This window comes from Oxyura jamaicensis, chromosome 2, assembly GCF_011077185.1.
Source record: "Oxyura jamaicensis isolate SHBP4307 breed ruddy duck chromosome 2, BPBGC_Ojam_1.0, whole genome shotgun sequence".
NCBI classification, from domain to species: Eukaryota; Metazoa; Chordata; class Aves; order Anseriformes; family Anatidae; genus Oxyura; species Oxyura jamaicensis.
In genome coordinates this window covers 41,938,162-41,955,856 of record NC_048894.1, presented here as the reverse complement: position 1 = coordinate 41,955,856, position 17,695 = coordinate 41,938,162, and the positions used below count along the sequence as shown (strand labels likewise).

At 44.6% G+C, this 17,695-nt stretch overlaps 1 protein-coding gene across 9 annotated transcripts in view; it reads right to left on the bottom strand.

The window, feature by feature from the left end:
• The window catches only part of RBMS3 (RNA binding motif single stranded interacting protein 3), a 708,203-nt gene that overhangs the window by 688,719 nt on the left and 1,789 nt on the right, over positions 1-17,695 (bottom strand). Inside the window, exon 1 of one of the 9 annotated variants that reach the window (XM_035316425.1) lies at positions 16,599-17,373. The exons of the other annotated variants lie outside the window; for them this stretch is intronic. Coding sequence (XP_035172316.1) covers positions 16,599-16,601 — 3 coding nt within the window. The 5' untranslated portion in view covers positions 16,602-17,373. Of the gene's footprint in view, positions 1-16,598; positions 17,374-17,695 lie in introns of those variants that run through there. 9 annotated transcript variants of the gene reach the window in all.

Here is a 17,695-nt window from a genome sequence, read left to right as displayed (position 1 = left end):
CACGGAGGCCCTTCCATTAGACAGTGCTATTAGGCAGGAATCCTCTAGAGAGCTTTGCTTCCACCGGGGAGAGCCATAAACATGAAGCTGCCGTGAATGCCAGCTGGGAAGAGAAATGCATTGCTCTATCTCTGTAACAGAAGAAGTTGCTCCCCGGTGCAGCTGGCAAGCTGCTTGCAGGCTCCCCTTTGGAACCAGCCAGAAGACAGCAGCTCGTGTTCACCAGGAATTCCTTTCATTTTGCTTGTCTTTTCCTTTGGATTGAAACAGTGTCTTAGCAAGCTGAATCACATTTTAAAAGCCAGACACCACCATATACCTGGGACAGTCTACAGACTGCTGCTTTGGGAGGGAGGTGAGCAAAAATGACATTTTTACTCAAAGTACCCATGAAACTGCCAAGCACGCTGATGTTCCCAGCAGCTGCCAGGCATCACCAAGCCAGGATTTCTGGAGGGCAGAGCACTCAGTCCTGCAGCCACACTTCTGCACGCTGGGAAATGGGAGCTTCCAGACGTTTGGCCCAGCTGTTTCTTCAGAGCTCGCTGAGCTTCTGAAATATCTAGGCTCTTTGCTGAGGACCTAAGAGGTAAACACCAGTTACTGCTGGGCCTTCCACGGTTTTCAGTGTCTTGGTTCCACACCACCAAGTGTGGAAGTGCAGGGGTATCAGGTTTTTCTGCAAGGAGTATCTTCAAGTAACAGCCCCCCTTCAGCCCACTGCAAGTCCCAATGGGTCCGTGATCAGTCTTGGATTTACTGAAATCAGATCAAACCTGAAACGTTTCAAATGAAAGATTTTGGAAAATTCTTCTGACCGTCTCTCCTTCTCCCATATACCCATCCTTCCACCACCAGTTTGCTGCCTGGGAAGAAGCTGTGTCCTCTGCGATCCACGAGGAGGGAAAAGAAGATACACGGGGGGAGAAGAAAGAAGTAGGTACAAGGAAGTCTTGACTCATCGTAGGCCTGATTCTCACATTTGTGAAGAGCAATAGAACAACAACAACAACAGAGAATAATATTTCCTTTGTAGATACAGGGTAGTTCTCAGCCCCCTGAAACTGCCTGTGTGATTGTCAGCAGGCTGTAACACTGTGGCACACATAGTTCACAGCAGCCAGTCCGAAGGCTTGGCGTGCAAACCTTGCCACAGTAATGAGGAGTGGCAGATTTCATGGCATGCTTTCCACCGCCACGCAATTAGTCAGATGATCCCATAGGCACGACCAAGGAAGGTAGATGTGAGGGTAGATGATAGGGATGAAGTAAATGATTAAATGGCCTTCAACTAAACCTGTGACCTCATTCCATCATAAATAGCAAACAGTGAGTGACCTTGTGCGTGAACCAAACAAGCTGGCAGGGCTAGCTAGGCACGCGAGACAAAAAAAGCACATTGCCTGCATTCTTGGGCTGCCGCAACATGCAGCATGCAGCAGCAGTGTGATGATCTGGGTTGCAGCTGGGTCCCAGAACAACCGAGCGGCCTTCCCAAGGAGATGATTAGGCTTCTTCCACGGATAACTCAGCAGCAACTGCTGACTATGGAGAGCCAAGAGGCAGCACAGACACCTTCATTGCTGCTGCAGAGGCAAGAAGGCTAGAACACGCATAAAAAAGAAGTCACTTTCCAGACTTCCCAACTCAAAGTGATCTCATGATGTTAATGATCTTTTCCAACCTAGATGATTCTATCATTCTGTCCTGTGATTCTACAGTTTAGTGGCTGATGGTTGGACTCGATGATCGTAAGGGTCTTTTCCAGCCTAAAGGATCCAAGTGCTGGGTACAGCACTCCAACTCAGGAGTCCGATTCCAGGCTCCCCTGCCTTCATCAGTGAAATATCAGTAAAACCCTTTAAGCTCTAGAAACTGTGTCCAAGAGGTGTCTTTGTATTTCTAAGAGACTAGAGTCACCAGGGAGAGGCAATGGGATGAGAACAGGTCTTCTTTGTTCTCCTCCTCTCTCAGCGTTGCTTCTCTATGGCTAATTACAATGGGACCCCAGTCCATTTTATTAGCAGCTGTCAACAAGAACAAACCACACTGTCCTGTGACACTCTTCCTTTCCCAAGGACCAAGCAAGAAATGCTGTTTTCCAAGCCTGTCCCATTTCATACACTGGTAACCACACAAAGGTACTTTCCATTACCCAGCTGTGTGGGAGAGGCAGTCACCTTAGCAGACAGATTTGTGGCATTTGCTCCTTAGGAACACCGAAATATAGCAATTCAAATTCCTAATGAAGACCAAGTTTGCTGCAGCTTTTAAGGCATAACCAGATATGATGAGCTTCTGGAAGGAAATGTGTACAACTCTGCCGATCTGTACAGGAACTAGAAATTGCTACTGAAGCAGAATCCTACCCAGCCAGAATCCTGTGACCAAAAGATTGCACGAGAAGCTGCAAATAGGAAAGACATGAGGAAAAAAAAGTCATTTTGACCTCACTAATAGCAGACCAGCTTGAACCAAACACACGCTTGTCTTTCCCACCATTCTTTTTGTGTTGTAACCCCTACCAATGTAACTGGACACTCCTGTTATCTGCATAAACAGGTGACTATCCTTTAGTGCTGAGCTTTCTAAGCATCAGAAGAATTGCCTCCCCCTTTGGTCAAGTCAAGGCTAAACCTACCCTGCTGGTGACTCCGTGCCTCTGGAGTCCTGTTAGACCCTTGGCCTCAGAGATACCTACTGACAAGGAGTTCCACGAGCAACCAGCTCACTGCATGGCAGAGCACTTCTTTTTACTTACTTTAGAATTTGTCACTTTTAAGCTTCACTGAATGTTCCTTGTTTCTCCCTGATGGTAGAACAGAAGAATTTCTTGCTCGGCAGAGACTCTGCCTTCGCTGTCTGTAACCTTTTATCATCTCACTTCTGATTCACCTGATTAATCTCCTCTCCAAGGTAAACAATCCCAATCTTCTCAATCGTGCACTGTATGAAAGTTTTTCCAAGTCTGTTTAAAAACTGATTTAGGTAAACAGTTAAAAACTTACTCTGTTAGCTTAGCTTATACCTATAAATTACCTGTGCATATTAAATTTGTATTAGCTAGGTTTAACTGAATTAAGTGTATCCACACAGGGTTTTTCATCAAATTCTTTAAGTCATTTTAAAATTATACCTTTTGTTAAAACAGAGCAAACTAATTTTAGTTAGGCCATGGACAATTTCTGATCCCCAAGGACTTCCAGGAAGAACTCAGACAATGGTTTGGGAAAGGGTCTACTTCAGCAGACCCCTCCAAGTTACTAACCTCCATTACCCCAAAATTCACGAAACTCCCGTGCTCAACAGAGAGTAATTCTTCAGGAATATTTTCCATCATCAGCACAGGGATTTGTTACAGAATTAACTTAGCAGGTTTTATCTTGATAGCACCACCGTTTATGAGAGATAGTTTATTGCCTAGGCGAGTCAAACTGCTATTAAACCAGAGATATTAATTTAGCTGCAAGTGAGCTGCCCTATTGTACCCAGAACACAACAGAGATATAATGAAATCCGCTATAAAATTAATTCTGAAAATATCAAATGCAAGCATTGTTAAGTTTAAACAAAGGATATTTGCTAGTTCATTCCAAGACTTAGCTGCATTCAAAAATCCAGTGAAAACTGGCTTTCACACACACACGAACACGCATACACACTTCTGCTCATGGAATAAAACTTTTAAATTACGGCTATTAAATGCATGGTATTTCTTAATGATAGCATTCATTGTTAAACGCATAATAATACATTTGACAGAGGGAAAAAAGAGGAATTTATCGAAAAGCTGCCAATGGATTGAATAAAAAAGTGCTTTCCTATAGAAAGCAATGTCTTTATCTACCAGACTACAAAGTGCTCGAGTGTTTCACAAGGAATTCAGAGGTACTATTTTGCAATAGAAACTAACTGAGAGTTACAAAGAAACACATAATTCTACAAATCCCATGTACAGGTCACCGAGTTGAAAGAAAGTAATTTCCTGCTTTAACATTAAGATGTACTATGTATGCATACAAAATTTTCATGCAAATCAGACTTCATTTATTCTATAGTTTGTCTTATTTAATTAAAAGGGAAAAAAAAAGGGAAAAAAGCAGAAGAACACCTACTCTCTTCCATTTTGTCTATTAAGTTGTTTTTGCCTATTAACCCGTTTCTGCCAAGAGGACCCTCGCTACAGTGCTTCCATTGAGGCCAATCGCAAAGGAGAGGTGTGGGCACAGACATGAGCCTAGTGCTTAGGGCACGGAGATCAGCCACCCAGCCTGTCCGTCAGGCTCACCTCTATTCACCCGGTAATTGCTGCGCTCTCTGGAAAGCTGACTAGACCCATCATGATCTCAGAAGACTAGTTATCCCCTACTGAATCATTTGGGAAATTGGTAAATAATACGGCTAATAGAAAAGCAGCGGATGTCAGACCGCTCAGCCCAGAGGCCCCACTTGCACTGCATGCCAAGACGTGCTGAAGCAGCTGGGATGTGCCCTTGTCCCCACTACAGCCGTGGTCCTGCAGGTATGCCGCTTGTCCACACTCCCCTGTGTCCACCCTACGTCCCGTGCCCTCTTGACGTTCCTATAGACCCCACTCCTCCTTCTCCAGCAGGAAACATGCCAGCAGCCTCCTGCCCTCAGCTGCTCAGGGGGTGCTGAGCCATCCTGCCTGCCAGCTCACCTCCCTGCCCACCCCGGCTCTCCAGGGCTTCCAATGCCTCCCCTTCCAAGTCACATCTCCTCCTCCTACTCTGAAGACTGTTCTGTGGGAATGCAGAACGCATTTGTTGGCTCACCGGCCCCTAGCACAGTGACTGCTCATTCAGTAACGCTCACACAAGACTGGAAAAGACTTGTCATCCTCTTACTGTCTGGCACTCCGTTACTAGCTTATTACTGTTTCCCTCTGCAGTACAGGTCCAAATTGGATGTCAGACACAGCAAAATGCCAGCAAAAGCTCCGGTTCACAGTCAGTAACCAGTCGGCGGACGCGGTCCAAACCCAGCCACATGCTGGCACGTTCCCCTTAGCACAAGGTTTGCCCTGAACAAGCCCTTTGCCATTCATCTGCTTGTATGCAAGGATGGGGGGATATGGGGTGATTGCAATACTTCAGAATATTTGCAAGGTGCTAACAACCCATAGTGATGGCATCAGTTAAAAATTCGTGTGGGCATGAGAAGCAGACCCTCTTGCTTCAGCAGCCAGGTCTTTGCAGGACAAATCCCCACAGAGGTCACACAACCTTCAGTGTAATTGTTTCCTGGTCATCCAAATACTCAGGCAAGGAAGGAAGGGATTAGGTCTGTCGGCCTGCAGGCTCCCCAGCAGCTGGCCTGCCAAAAACATCCACCCCAGTCCTCCCCTGCCTGCCTGTGCGAGCCACGAGCCCTCCCAGGCTCTGCAGAGCCCATCGGGTACAGCCAGGCATCCCTGTGAGCAGCTGGGCTGGCAGCTAAATATCACCCAGCCATCAGCACGAGCAGCACAGGTAGGGCAAAGGGGAACAACCCAAGATGCATGCCTTCGGTCGGTATGGTGAACAGCTGACATATGCTAATTTTAAAGGGGTTGCCACGCTGCAGCAATTATAAAAAGGCTGATGCTCAGCTGTAAGAGCTGACAGTTGGAAGTTATATCCCAGCACAAAAGAGAAGAAATGAAAGTGAAATGTGACTGAGCTGTTGTCTTGCATACTCATATTTTGTTGACAAATATATTTCTCAGTAGGCGAATTCAGCCCTTTCTTAAGAGTGTCACCATTAGCTGCTCACAGCAAGGCGACCTGCACCTCTTACAGACCTGGTTGGTACTCCTGAAACCGACACAAGAGTGCGAGGACAGAGCATCCTGCTCTTACACATCTGTTGCACAGGCTAACGCTGCAGTATCAACAGCAACTTTGGACATCATTATGCAACCCTTCTACAAGAAAAAAAAAAAAGAAAAAAAAATAAAAACACTACTCAGAATTTGAAAGATCACAGATTGCATTGTAATGAAAGATTTCTTTAAATGTATCACCCTAAGAGAGTGCAATTTGGCTGATGGTTACAACTTTAAAATACATTTTATTTTTAAATGCTTCAAACCACCGTTCAGCTATTATACTAACACTTCACATGAACTACCAACTACAGTAGATTCACGTTAGATACAGTCTTTTAGGATATCACTTCCATAACACACTTTTTTACTGAGCTCCAAGACTGTCCTAGATACAGTTGGAAATACAATTTTACCCTGTTGAAGTATTATACTTTGTACTCTACATACACACACACACACACGTAAGTATACGTGTTTCATTGTGGCAGCAACGTTTAAATACATAGAAAGAGCTGGTATTCACCTTCAACAGCTCCAAATTGCAAGGTCTGATCCTGCAAGTATATAGATGACTGTGAGCCTGCAGTGAGTAATTTTATTTACAGCCACATTCATTTTATACGATCGTCAGGTAATTCACAACATTTTTGTGGAATTTGAGAGCATCTGAAACTGCACAGATGAAGTTTCATTAAAAATAAAAAAAATAAAAATAAAAAAAATCATCAGATCATCTTCAACCACAGAACCACCAAAGAATGACATCTCCTGCTCCAAGGAAAGATAATTCCTAATTTCAAACAAAATCTCATCAAGGGAGTTTCTGTCTTTTGTTTGGAACAAAGCAAGATTTGGACTATAAATTTTCTGTAATTGCGTTATTTTAGCAAACTTTAAACACCCAAATTTATTTTAAACAGTGATCTGTGTTCCTTCCTGCTTTCTTTTTCCTCCAGTTGTGAAAATGATTCCCAAAACTACACTGGGCAAAACAGTTCTCTTACAGCCTTGAAGAGCTGAATATGGAGACGTGAGTTTCAATTTCTCGTTCATGCTATGGCATGCCCTTCTGCTAGGTGTGTAAATACAGTAATCCTTTAAACTGCTACAGCCCCAGCAATGGACATAACTACCTCATCTGCTCCTACTAATCCATGGCCTTCTGGGTTGTTTTTAACAGTCTGTACCTCCCCACTCCCTCCTGTGCAGCTTCTACTCCAAACAAGTTTTACTCAGTCATAAATCATTTCAAGAAGGTAAAACAGAACGTGCTCTTGAGCCTGTGGAAAATTGGTGACAAGCTTCCTTTGCCAGAAGGATGCAAACTCTGTCCTTAGACTACCGTTAAGTCAAAAACTAGATCTCTTTTGTTTAAAATGTTGTTGGCATTTTAGAAGGACTTTTCCAAAATGTATAGATTTTTTTAAATTTAATAGCTCATTAGTCCTTTTGACCCTTGTACAGCAGGGTCAAAGTGCTGAAGTGCTAAAACTGCTTCCCAGAGAGATACAGCAATACCCACACCAAGGGTACAGGCTGTGCCCCTGCTCCTGAGCCCACGGGATCACTGCCAGCACACCCTGGACATGGTTTGGAAGATCAGCAACCAGACCACAGGTCAGAGGTGACGCTTTGTCCCCCACTAAGACCAGGACTTCCTTGACATCCAGTACCACCTGGACAGACAACAATACCCAAAAAATATTTCACCAGTGGTGAAAGTGCCCCCAGATACTTCAGAGCAAGCAATGGCCTGCTGTACAGCAGGTACCAGTCCCTCACACCTGTTAAGAACAGAGGAAGATGAATGAACTCTCTTGTTCTTCTTTTCCTTATCTTTACACCTAAAATTAATCAGTTAAAGCCATTGCTGCATTTATGCAATTTCTATTGTTTGGGCTTGTATATGTTTTATTATTCTTGCCTAACTGTTGCACGTGTGTTTTATAATTACATTATAATGTAGTAAATCTTACTTGGAAGCAGAACTTAGCATTTTTTACCTTTACACATCACCTATATTTCTGCTCAAGCACCCGGCAGCTTGGTGCACTGCACGTTCCTGTACTTATCCTTAGGTAACTCACCTTTTCAACTCTCTGCAGAGACCTCGGCTTTCAGAGATACTGACTGCGACTACTCAAGTCCTGTACTCCTCCTCACGTTTTGTTTTCTGGGTAGGTGTGACAGCCTCTGCCACAGCACTGGAAGGGAACCCGCCACGTACAACAAAGAGAGGAGCATAGGGCATGCTGAGACTGTTGATACCACAGAACTGCGTGTCAGCGGGTGCAACCACTCTGACTTGCATCACAAAAATAACAGAGGTCCTACCTGTGACAGATGTGGTATCCGTAAAACCCATCTAAAATTCTCCTTTGTGTAGGTGAGAAACAGATCATCAGCATCAACAGATGAAAGAGCAAAGCTTTAGGCACCTGTTAACTGCTGTATCACTGTCTTCCTGATCCTAGTTCTTAGCAATAACATACAGTTGACAGTAAGTGCCTGCTGTCTGCGGTTTTCTACTTCTCATGGCCCTAGTCTCTTCCAGTTATTACCACCAGATGTGAATATATGAATAAGGAGGTGTCCTGACGTGATCGTAGGTGACATGCCCAGGCACTGGGGAAATGCAGACCGGCAGTGCAGAATGCCACCTCTTTGCTGACACGGACTGTACCTGCAGAGAACAAACACATGCTGGATGGTTCTGAGGTACTGAGAAGACAGCCAAAGTCTGTGGGACAGTGTGATCCAACAGATAGCCTGTTGTGGGGTTGTAGGTCTAACTCTAAAGCAATAGCAGTTATGGATAATTGAGACTGCACTACTGGCTATGAAAGACCTTAGTCGCTATTCTGCGTGCAATAGCACGTGAAAGGAAGTAACTACAGAACACCTATAGAGGGAAAGGTGGTGGGTTTTAAAAACAGGCAGCATGCACACAGCACAGAGCAGAGCAGACAGAGAAGCCAGAGCCTTGTTCATGGGCTGAGCAACATTTCCCAGCACTGGGTGAATCCAGGTCAGATGCAGACCTGGCTGATTGTCTCGTGACAGTCCTGTGGTATGACCCTTCTAGTAAAGACTCCCTGAGCCACACTGACCTTGATTGGCTCTGACTTTCTAGCCTCCACATGGCTTCCCTTAGAATCGATTCATCATTTATTTATCTTCTGCAAGGAGTGTGTCCTCTTGACATGTTCGGGAAGTGGCACATTCAAGTCCCCACTCTAAGGTCTCTGTATAAAACCACAATAGCAGGTGACAAGGAGCTTCCATCACATTGGCTGCCTCCCTGTTGTGGACGGCAGGTAAAGTCATGTTCGGGATGAATGTCAGAGTCTTTCTTACTGACTTGCTCCTCTTGAAAACGTATGGCTTTCCTTCCCATTAAGCTTGCTGGCTTCCTCCCTTTTCCCTCTGGAAACATAACCATGGCCCCCTCCAAACTTAAGAGTTCCCTGTTTAAATAAAAATTACCTCAAGTGCACAACAGGCACTGTTTAACTGCACACACTTAAGCGACTACAGAACATCTGTGGACGCCTGTCTTTGAGGTGATGCCAGCAAGCTCACCATTTATTTCCCTTCATCCATCTTAACAGCCCTCTGATAATGGTGTGCCATTTCCTGTGTCGCACGGTGCGCGCACGGATGTCGATGACGGTGTGCACGGTGGCTGCTCTGCTTAAGGCACAAGTCAGCTTATCACCTAGAAATTTCAGTGTGTCTCCCTGCCAGGGTAAAGCTGAAACATGCTTCCAGTTGTAAATCAGTTCAAACAGACGCACGCGCACACTTCTCATTCCCTGAAACTGGACAGGCCTTCCTGAAATCGCTTATTAGATCTGGGAAAATTAGTCCAAGAGTGTATCATATGAGAGCCGTGGGACAAGTAAGGCAGGATAAAAAATGGAAATTGCTTCACTTCTCAGATCTTTGGGGGTATCCTTTCTAGCTAGTCATATCTCAAACCCAAATAACCTAAATATTTTTGTATCTGTTGGCTTTGGCAAAAACTCACTGTTGCCTTTTATTAGATATGAAGCAATAGGTGGGACAGAGGGAGCCAATTAATTATTAAACTGACTTTCACATACTTTGAAAGTCTGCATGTCCTCGAAGCACACTCAATAAAGTTAACAAGGCTAACCAGGGCACTGTATAATGTCTGTGAAGCCTAGATATGCATTTTGTGAACTCCAGGAGATTCTGTTGTGTGCTTCCTTAACTCCACATGGACCCAATACACACTTCATAAAGCTCTTTCGTCTCAAAATACAAACCTTACAAGCTCCTTCTTTCCAGTCCTACTCTGAAGTTGCTGTTTTCAATTAGCTTTCCAGCCAGGTCTCCCTCTCTGCTCTCCACGCCACAACCTTTCACTCTTAATTCACCGTGAGAGCAGAAGGTTTTTACATCCTATCCCCACATAACGTGCTCACCTGCCCACCCGTGAGGACCTGCAGTTATCCTTCCTGTAGTATGTCCAGTACACACAGTAACCAACTCAAGGCACTAACACTCTTCAAATTCTCAGCAAAGCACAATGAGTACCTATTATACCATGGCTAATATCAAGTATCTTACTACTACTAAATATAATAGCTACAACAACTAACTTTGCTAGATATTGCTCCTTTAACCCCCTTCCACACTTGAGCATATCAGTTTGTATCCAAGAGGTCTCCCCCAGGGGGCTCCTGGCAGTGAGTATAGATTAGTAATAACCTTGGTGAGACAACAGTCAGCAGTCAGTAGTGAAGAAGAGGTGTCAGTGGTGCTCGAGGCACTCGTTGAAATTAATTAACATAGGCCCTGTTAACAGAACAGTCGTAGGTCCCACACTGTTTTTTCACTCTCCAGTTAGTGATACCAATCCTTCGCAGGAGGTCTAGAACTAGGAGTGGAAATACATATACAATACAATAATCTTCCTGCAGCATTTCCTGTTGTTGATCACACTGTCATTTTGCCCAACTTGAGTAGAACATCTTTTTGGAAAGAGTAAACTCCGAAACTATAGGCCAAGGTGTTCAAAAGAGTGAACTCTGACACCAAGGAACTGTAAGTGTATTAACCAAGCTTTGGGGCTGGAGTCTGTAATTTTTATTCACCCAACACTTGTTTTTCAATCAAGAAAACCATTTCCACGCTGCTTCTGTAACAAGATTGGTCTTCACGTAATAGAATGTATAATGAAAATAACAGCTGTATTTAAACACATGGCAGAAGCCATTAGGCGTGGAAGAATTACTCTTTTTCTAGTAAATCATGGCTGTCTAACAAATTTTATACATGGCAGTCCTTGTCCACACTAGGAGCCAAATTGTGCCATGTTTTATCCCAGTTAAGATGCACTGGTTACTATAGTTTCTGGAACAATTCTTATTCCCCTTATAGCTCAGAATGCAATTTGGGGAAAGGAAACAGAACAGACAGAGGAGAATTCCAGAGCTACGGAGAAAGGACGAGGAGTGAGGAAGGAAAGAAACAACTGTAGAATACTTAATATTTGTAATACCTTTCAGGTCTGACCTTTTTTCTTTATAATGTTTATAAACATCCCATTAGCACTTGATCTAAGCACTACTTTCATGGAAACGATCACCAGTGCCCGTGTTGCCACTTTTCCCTATTTATAGCTGCAGTTCCCTTTTCTTTAATATTTGGGTATTTTCTGAGACCCAGGTTGTTAGAAACTAATAACTCTACTGAGACTGTGCAAATTTTATGCCCTTACTGGATAATTACTACTGGCAGCTAGTCACTACAGAAACCCACCTAGCACAAGCTGCTGGGAAATAATCCCAGCCATTATGTGAGCAGCACGGCTACAGCCAGGCAGAGAAGAACCAGAGAGGGAACCAAACGAAACCTGAGCCAGTCCACACTCCACACACCAGTCGCTATACTTCATTCTTAGTGTTCAAGTAAGCCTTAACCTCAGAATGGTAAGGACTACAGTGCAGCACGACACAGTGAGCTTTTACCACAGATAGAGGTGGTGTAAAAACACCGAGAGCACCTAGCAAAACACTGGGAATAGCATGCAACAACACGGGCATTGTTCTTTTCTAGCTTCATTGATTATCCATTGTTTGAAGCCTCGGATTCATTACAAGCTGGCACTCAACACTTGGCCAGGAGTTCCTGTGAATACTGGGCTTTTGAGAAGGGCATGCCATGCCCTGGCCAAGCTCTGGGCTGTCATGTGCAGTCTTGAATAGGGCTGCTTTCCAGTCTGCGTGCATAAGCATGGCTACATACCACTACATCTGAGTCGAGGCAGTGTCCCAGCAGCTCCAGAGCAGATAACAATGCCCTTTTCAATGCTGCATCTTCCTCTGAGCAGGAATCCTCGCAGCCTCTCTGCAGCCAAGACAAATTTGCCGTTAGCCAGATAGCCAGGCTTCTGCAAACAAAATTTGTGGTTCTGTTTCTGATGACTCAAGAGTGTTGTTTAGCTCCCACCCATGATGTTCATTGTTTATGTCCCTGGATTTGTTACACAATCAACTACACATGCACTTCATTTCAGTCTGTACTAACTGTAAGTAGTACTTACTTTTCATAAAATCTCTGCATCGCCATGTACATCTCTGTGTTTACCCCAGGAACCTTCCAAAGTATGATCGGCTTTTCAAGCTTCATCCACTTATTGATCAGCTGGTTGAAAAATTTAAACAGCTGCTCACTCTTTGCCAAAACATTTCTCATGCAATTTATTTAAGGGGAGAACTGTTTTAAATAGCAGACTCTTCTTTCAGATGTCTCAATACTGTGTCAGATTTTTAAGAACCTTTCATATATGCTGTCACATATGTTGTTTTAGTACAGACACTGGCAAAGTGCAGAAGTCAGCTCCGCCCTCTCCAACCTTATGCTTTAACTCTAACTTAAACTAGTGCAGGACCTCATTCTCCACACCCTAGGCTTTCAATATGTCACTTCAAAATGAATATATTTTAAATGTGCATTTATTCAACTTAAGGTAACATTATTTCCCAGATCAGCAAAAGGAAGAATATCAGAATAGGAGATAGCAAGTAATTCTGGAGCTAAGAAAATTATGAGGCCTGATCCCAAAATCTCTCCTCCTTACGGATTCTCTGATGCCTAATAAAATAAGTTCATTAGTCTTGCCTTCAATGGAGGTACTAACAGTTTCTTTTGTTTGTTTGTTTTCTCTCTCTATCTCTCTTTCTATTCTTCTCATCTCATCTGCTAAGTTTTGTAATAAGGCAAAATCCTAGGTTCATCTAAGGATTCTCTCTCTAGACAGCAAGAGGAGTGTGAGAGGCAGTGTACATGAAGCGCATGGAAATGCAGAGGTAGCCCTGCCTGCAAAGCAAGGCTCTCAGTTCACAGTGAATTACCTCCCTTGACTTTTTTAATCTGAAATGCTTTAAATTCTCCTCAGAGCAGATGGCCCCTGAGCCCCTCTCCCTGAACCATGTCAGTGGTATGGTGAGGAGCTCTGCTGGCCGCAGCAGCGATGCAAAGGGACAAAGCCCCTTCCAGAGGCACCAGCCATGCACTGCAGCTGTGACTTGTCAGCCTGCGGGACAAGGACCTGAACATGAGGAGCTCAGCATGTCCTGGGTGCACGGCTCTGGCGGGCTCACCACCCAGTCAGCCACCAGGTGCTGGGAGCTCTGGAAAAACAGGGCTGGGCAAGCTTCTCTTTGGACAATTTCATTAGAAAGACACGGAGCTATGTGGATCAATATGAATGTCATGAAGGCCCACAGGATGGCAAAGAGCAGCTTAGGAACAAATGATAGGTGCTTAAAAGTGCATGTGGAAAAGGCAGAGTAGATGCTGCTGGGCTGAGGAATGATTTCTGGAACATTCTTAGCAATGAGTTAGAGAAAAAGCCATTGTTCTTCAGCTCTGTCCACACTGTAAAGATACACTGGGATTTCTCTCTGACATCAAACTCTCAAGATAGCAATAGCCACAAGTAAAATTTTCTCCCATCTCTGGGTGGGAAGAATTTGTCCATCCCCAGGCAGCCAACGGCCTGACCTTGACTGTTCGTGTCTGCATTATGCCTTGGCAGGACCGCAGCCCATGATACACCTGGCAAAAGGCCTTCAGCACTTGGAAACTCCAGCTAGAACAAGATGTTGCATTTTATACACTTATATGAAGCTGTTAATGTGTAAGAGAAGCTGCTACAATCAGCAACTGGCCCTATTGTTTCTGCTTTCTTTGTCCCACCCACCCCGGACTGGTCCCCTTATCCACTGCTGATTGCAGTTTCAGCTTTTGGTTCTTAACTTCAGGTTGTTCAGAGGGCTGGGACCAGGTTATCTGAAAGAACATCTACACCTCCAGGGAAAGACGGTGGCTGAAAAGTACTCTCCTGTGCACAGTGGTACTGCCTGCGGTAAGAGAAGCATGTCTGACCCGAGACTGGACTGGCCTTCCCCCAGAAAGAAACTTCCCACCGTGTGCTTCGAGCACCAACTGCATTTCTCAGGCTTTGTCTTCTCTGAAAGGTAAACACATAGGTACAGGCAGCCTCTCAAACCAAACCAAACTACACACATAAGAGAAGTTATTAAAAGAGAATTCCCCCTGAAGATCCACTCACTCTTCCCGATCTACCACTTGTGGAAGATGGGTGAGCAATCACCTTCATGTTGATGGCAGCAGCCCTGTAAATACACTAGCAGAAGGCTCTCAGATGCTGACCATTAGCTTTGTAGCAGACCATGTGCTCAGCAGAACAGAAATCCCAAGCCAGCTCCACGTGCTCTTCCCCAAAGCACTCAGCTTTCCCCTCCAGACGATCACCACTCACGCAGCGATGTTGCGGACAAGCATTCAGGGAAAAGGCGTCCAAATAAGCCTGCCCAACACTTCTGAACACTTATATCAAATGCTGGCAAATTGTTTTTGAACTGGAATACAATGTACCAAGCCTAGATAGGCTTGCTTCTGCTGTAACCTTGGTGTGCTCATTTCCATGTAAATACACGGAAGGTTCTTCACCTTGGAGCTATTCCGCAGGGGTCTTCATATCTGGGATGGAGGCATAAAGCAAAAGCTCTGGGTGTGCTTGTAAACCATCCATGCTAAATGATTTCTGCAAACCTCAGACACACCGAGGAAAACCAAGAACAAAACAAAATGATCTTATTGAGGTGTGCAAACTTACTTCTGCAAATCCCTACAGAGGAACAACTTTTGGAGGGCCTGGCAGCTTCAGCATGTGGAAAGACTGCGTGTATGTAACACACTGGCTGTGGCTGAGGGCTTCAAAATCCTAGCTGGAGGCAGCTCCCCTGGGAAAAATCTGGCTGTCGTGTCAGGTGTAGCGGAGGTTACCTGTAGCCACCACGCAGTTATTCCTGAAGATGACTCTCAAAGTGCTCCCTACTCCGATCCTTTCAAAGATATCGAGTGCTGAGAAAAGCTTCCTGGCATGTTTTGGTTCAAGAGAAAAAATGGTATCCATACAGAGTCTTCTAAACCTTGCCATCTAATATTTCCGCTTATTTTTTTTCCCACCTGAATGGCAACTGCATTTTAAAGCACTACGTACTGCACACTTAAGAAATTACAAGAACGACCTTCATCATTTCTCTACTTGTGCATTGGTCAGAGATGGCTTCAAGGCACAAGGATGCGTGGGAGGCAACCTAGGTCTTCCTCCAACAAAGCACTTAACTGTACACTTAAGGGTGTCAGCATCCCAGCTGAAGACAGTGGGACATATTTCAAGGTATGTACGTGTTCCAGAATTTTACCGAAGTTCAAACACAAAGAAAACATTAACACATGGCAGGTAAAAAAAGATATATCCATATAAAAAGCACTATGGTCACACCTTCCACTGAAATTCCACAGAAATAAGAAAATACTTTATTTAGTTAATTCAGCGATGTTCCTTTTGGACAGTGACAAAAAGTACTTTTTTTAGAGCATATATGATGTGACCCACTTCCATTTAGGTGGAAGCATTCTTTTTACCTCCGACGGAAATGGAGCTGAATGATAAAACGTAAGGCTCTTTGTAATTCAAGAATGATCCTAAAAAGCACACCCTGCCAGTGGAACCATGAGATTTTATAAAATCTTAGTATTTAGATATCAATAGGCATTCACGTGTCAGGAAATCAAGCTTGCACATTCTTTACAATTTCCACATGGAGCACTTATACTTCTAGCATGCATCAGTGTGCCTAGGGCATTTGGTTAAGGGTCAACCAAACAACGGTACTGTTATTTCAACCCATTTAGAAAGTTCCTAGCAAATGATGGTTCCAGTAATTTGGGGGGAGGGGGGGGGAGAGGTTTATGGCTGTAAATATTTTTTTTCACAATACTGTTGGATTTTATATGGCTTTAATGCGTTTTCCTCTTCTCGTCACATTTTTAGTGCCACTATTGTATCGGATACCTGAAATACTTTTGCACTACTAAGAAGTACCACTTGCCCTGGGATAGCATCCAGAAAAGATACATACACATTTAGGGAGGTTTGAAATATCAAAGCACTTCCCAAAAATACAAGCTAAAGTCATTGCAAGCACTTTGGCAAAGGCAGGCCTGGAGAAGCTGATATTGAATTTAAACAAAAAAGAGGGGGGGTGGAATTTATCACAGTACTTTGCATGGCTACAGCTGTGGGGAAAAATGCAGCGCTTTTCTTTCTATGTCCAAAAAAATCAGGAAAATGCAAAATAAAACAGTGCAACACTGTTAATTATTGTTAATTGCAATACTGCAGTACGTTAATTAGCCATACCATTGATAATCAGGCCTTCCCTAGTATTCATTCACCTTCAGTCACACATTGTTTGCCTTCCTCATGTCCGCGACCGGTAAAACCTTAGACAGGCTATGTGGCACATCCGAAAGTAGCATGGATTTCTGCTGATGGCAGGGTTTTTAAACGCTCAAGGCGCTGGCACAACCAACTCGTGTGAGCGGCAACCTTGGCTCTCCATTTTAATTACGGTGAAATAATGCATTTTAAATTCCATCAAGTAGCGTGATGCAAGGGAAGGGATCCTAGAAACAACCGCAGACACACAGATCGTTCAGCTATGTACAGTAACATGCAGTGACGACAGAATGAAATATTCATAACCTCGAGGGAGACGAAATTCTGCGTGCATCTACCACGATATGAAAACCACCAGGTATCGTTTTAAAAACAAAAACCCCCGGATCCACCTTACTGAGCTGTACAGGCCCTGCTCGAGCGATCAGTCTTGGATACTCTCTTCGACTTAAAACAATAGGATGGATTTACCGAACAGTGACAAACCTAAAAGTGGACGAGGTGAATACCACGAACCTGGGGTCTCTGGCCACAGAGAGCGTTTTTCCAAAATACCCAGCGTTTCGGATGATGATTGCAACTCCGGCCATGCAGACGCGTGCTGTGCCACCGCCGTTGCATTAATTTATTGCATCGCTGCTTTGCATTCCTTCATTGTGCCACCGCGCTCACGCCCGTTCGCAACAGCACAAAACTCGAGTAAAACTAGTTGAAGAAACGCGGCTCAAGCCCAGCAGGCTGCAACGCTTCTTTTTTATCGTTCAGACCGGGGTTGTGATCTGTCTCACCGGGATTATAACCCATTTCGGGGCGCCTAGCCTCCCTGGGAGGACCGCTGGGGTTTCAGCACGCCCCAGTTTTTGTCAGCCGGCGCACGCGGATCGCGCCTCGCCACCGCCCGACTATCGCGACACGGACACGACACGACGCCCCCCATGCCCTGGGGGGGCTTCCCCGGCTCCGGTCACCTCCGAGACCTCACCGGGAAGCTTGAAGGGCAACGTAGGGGGGGTGCCCGCAGACAAAAGCGCCGAGCGCTGCCACCGGGCAGCGCTCGG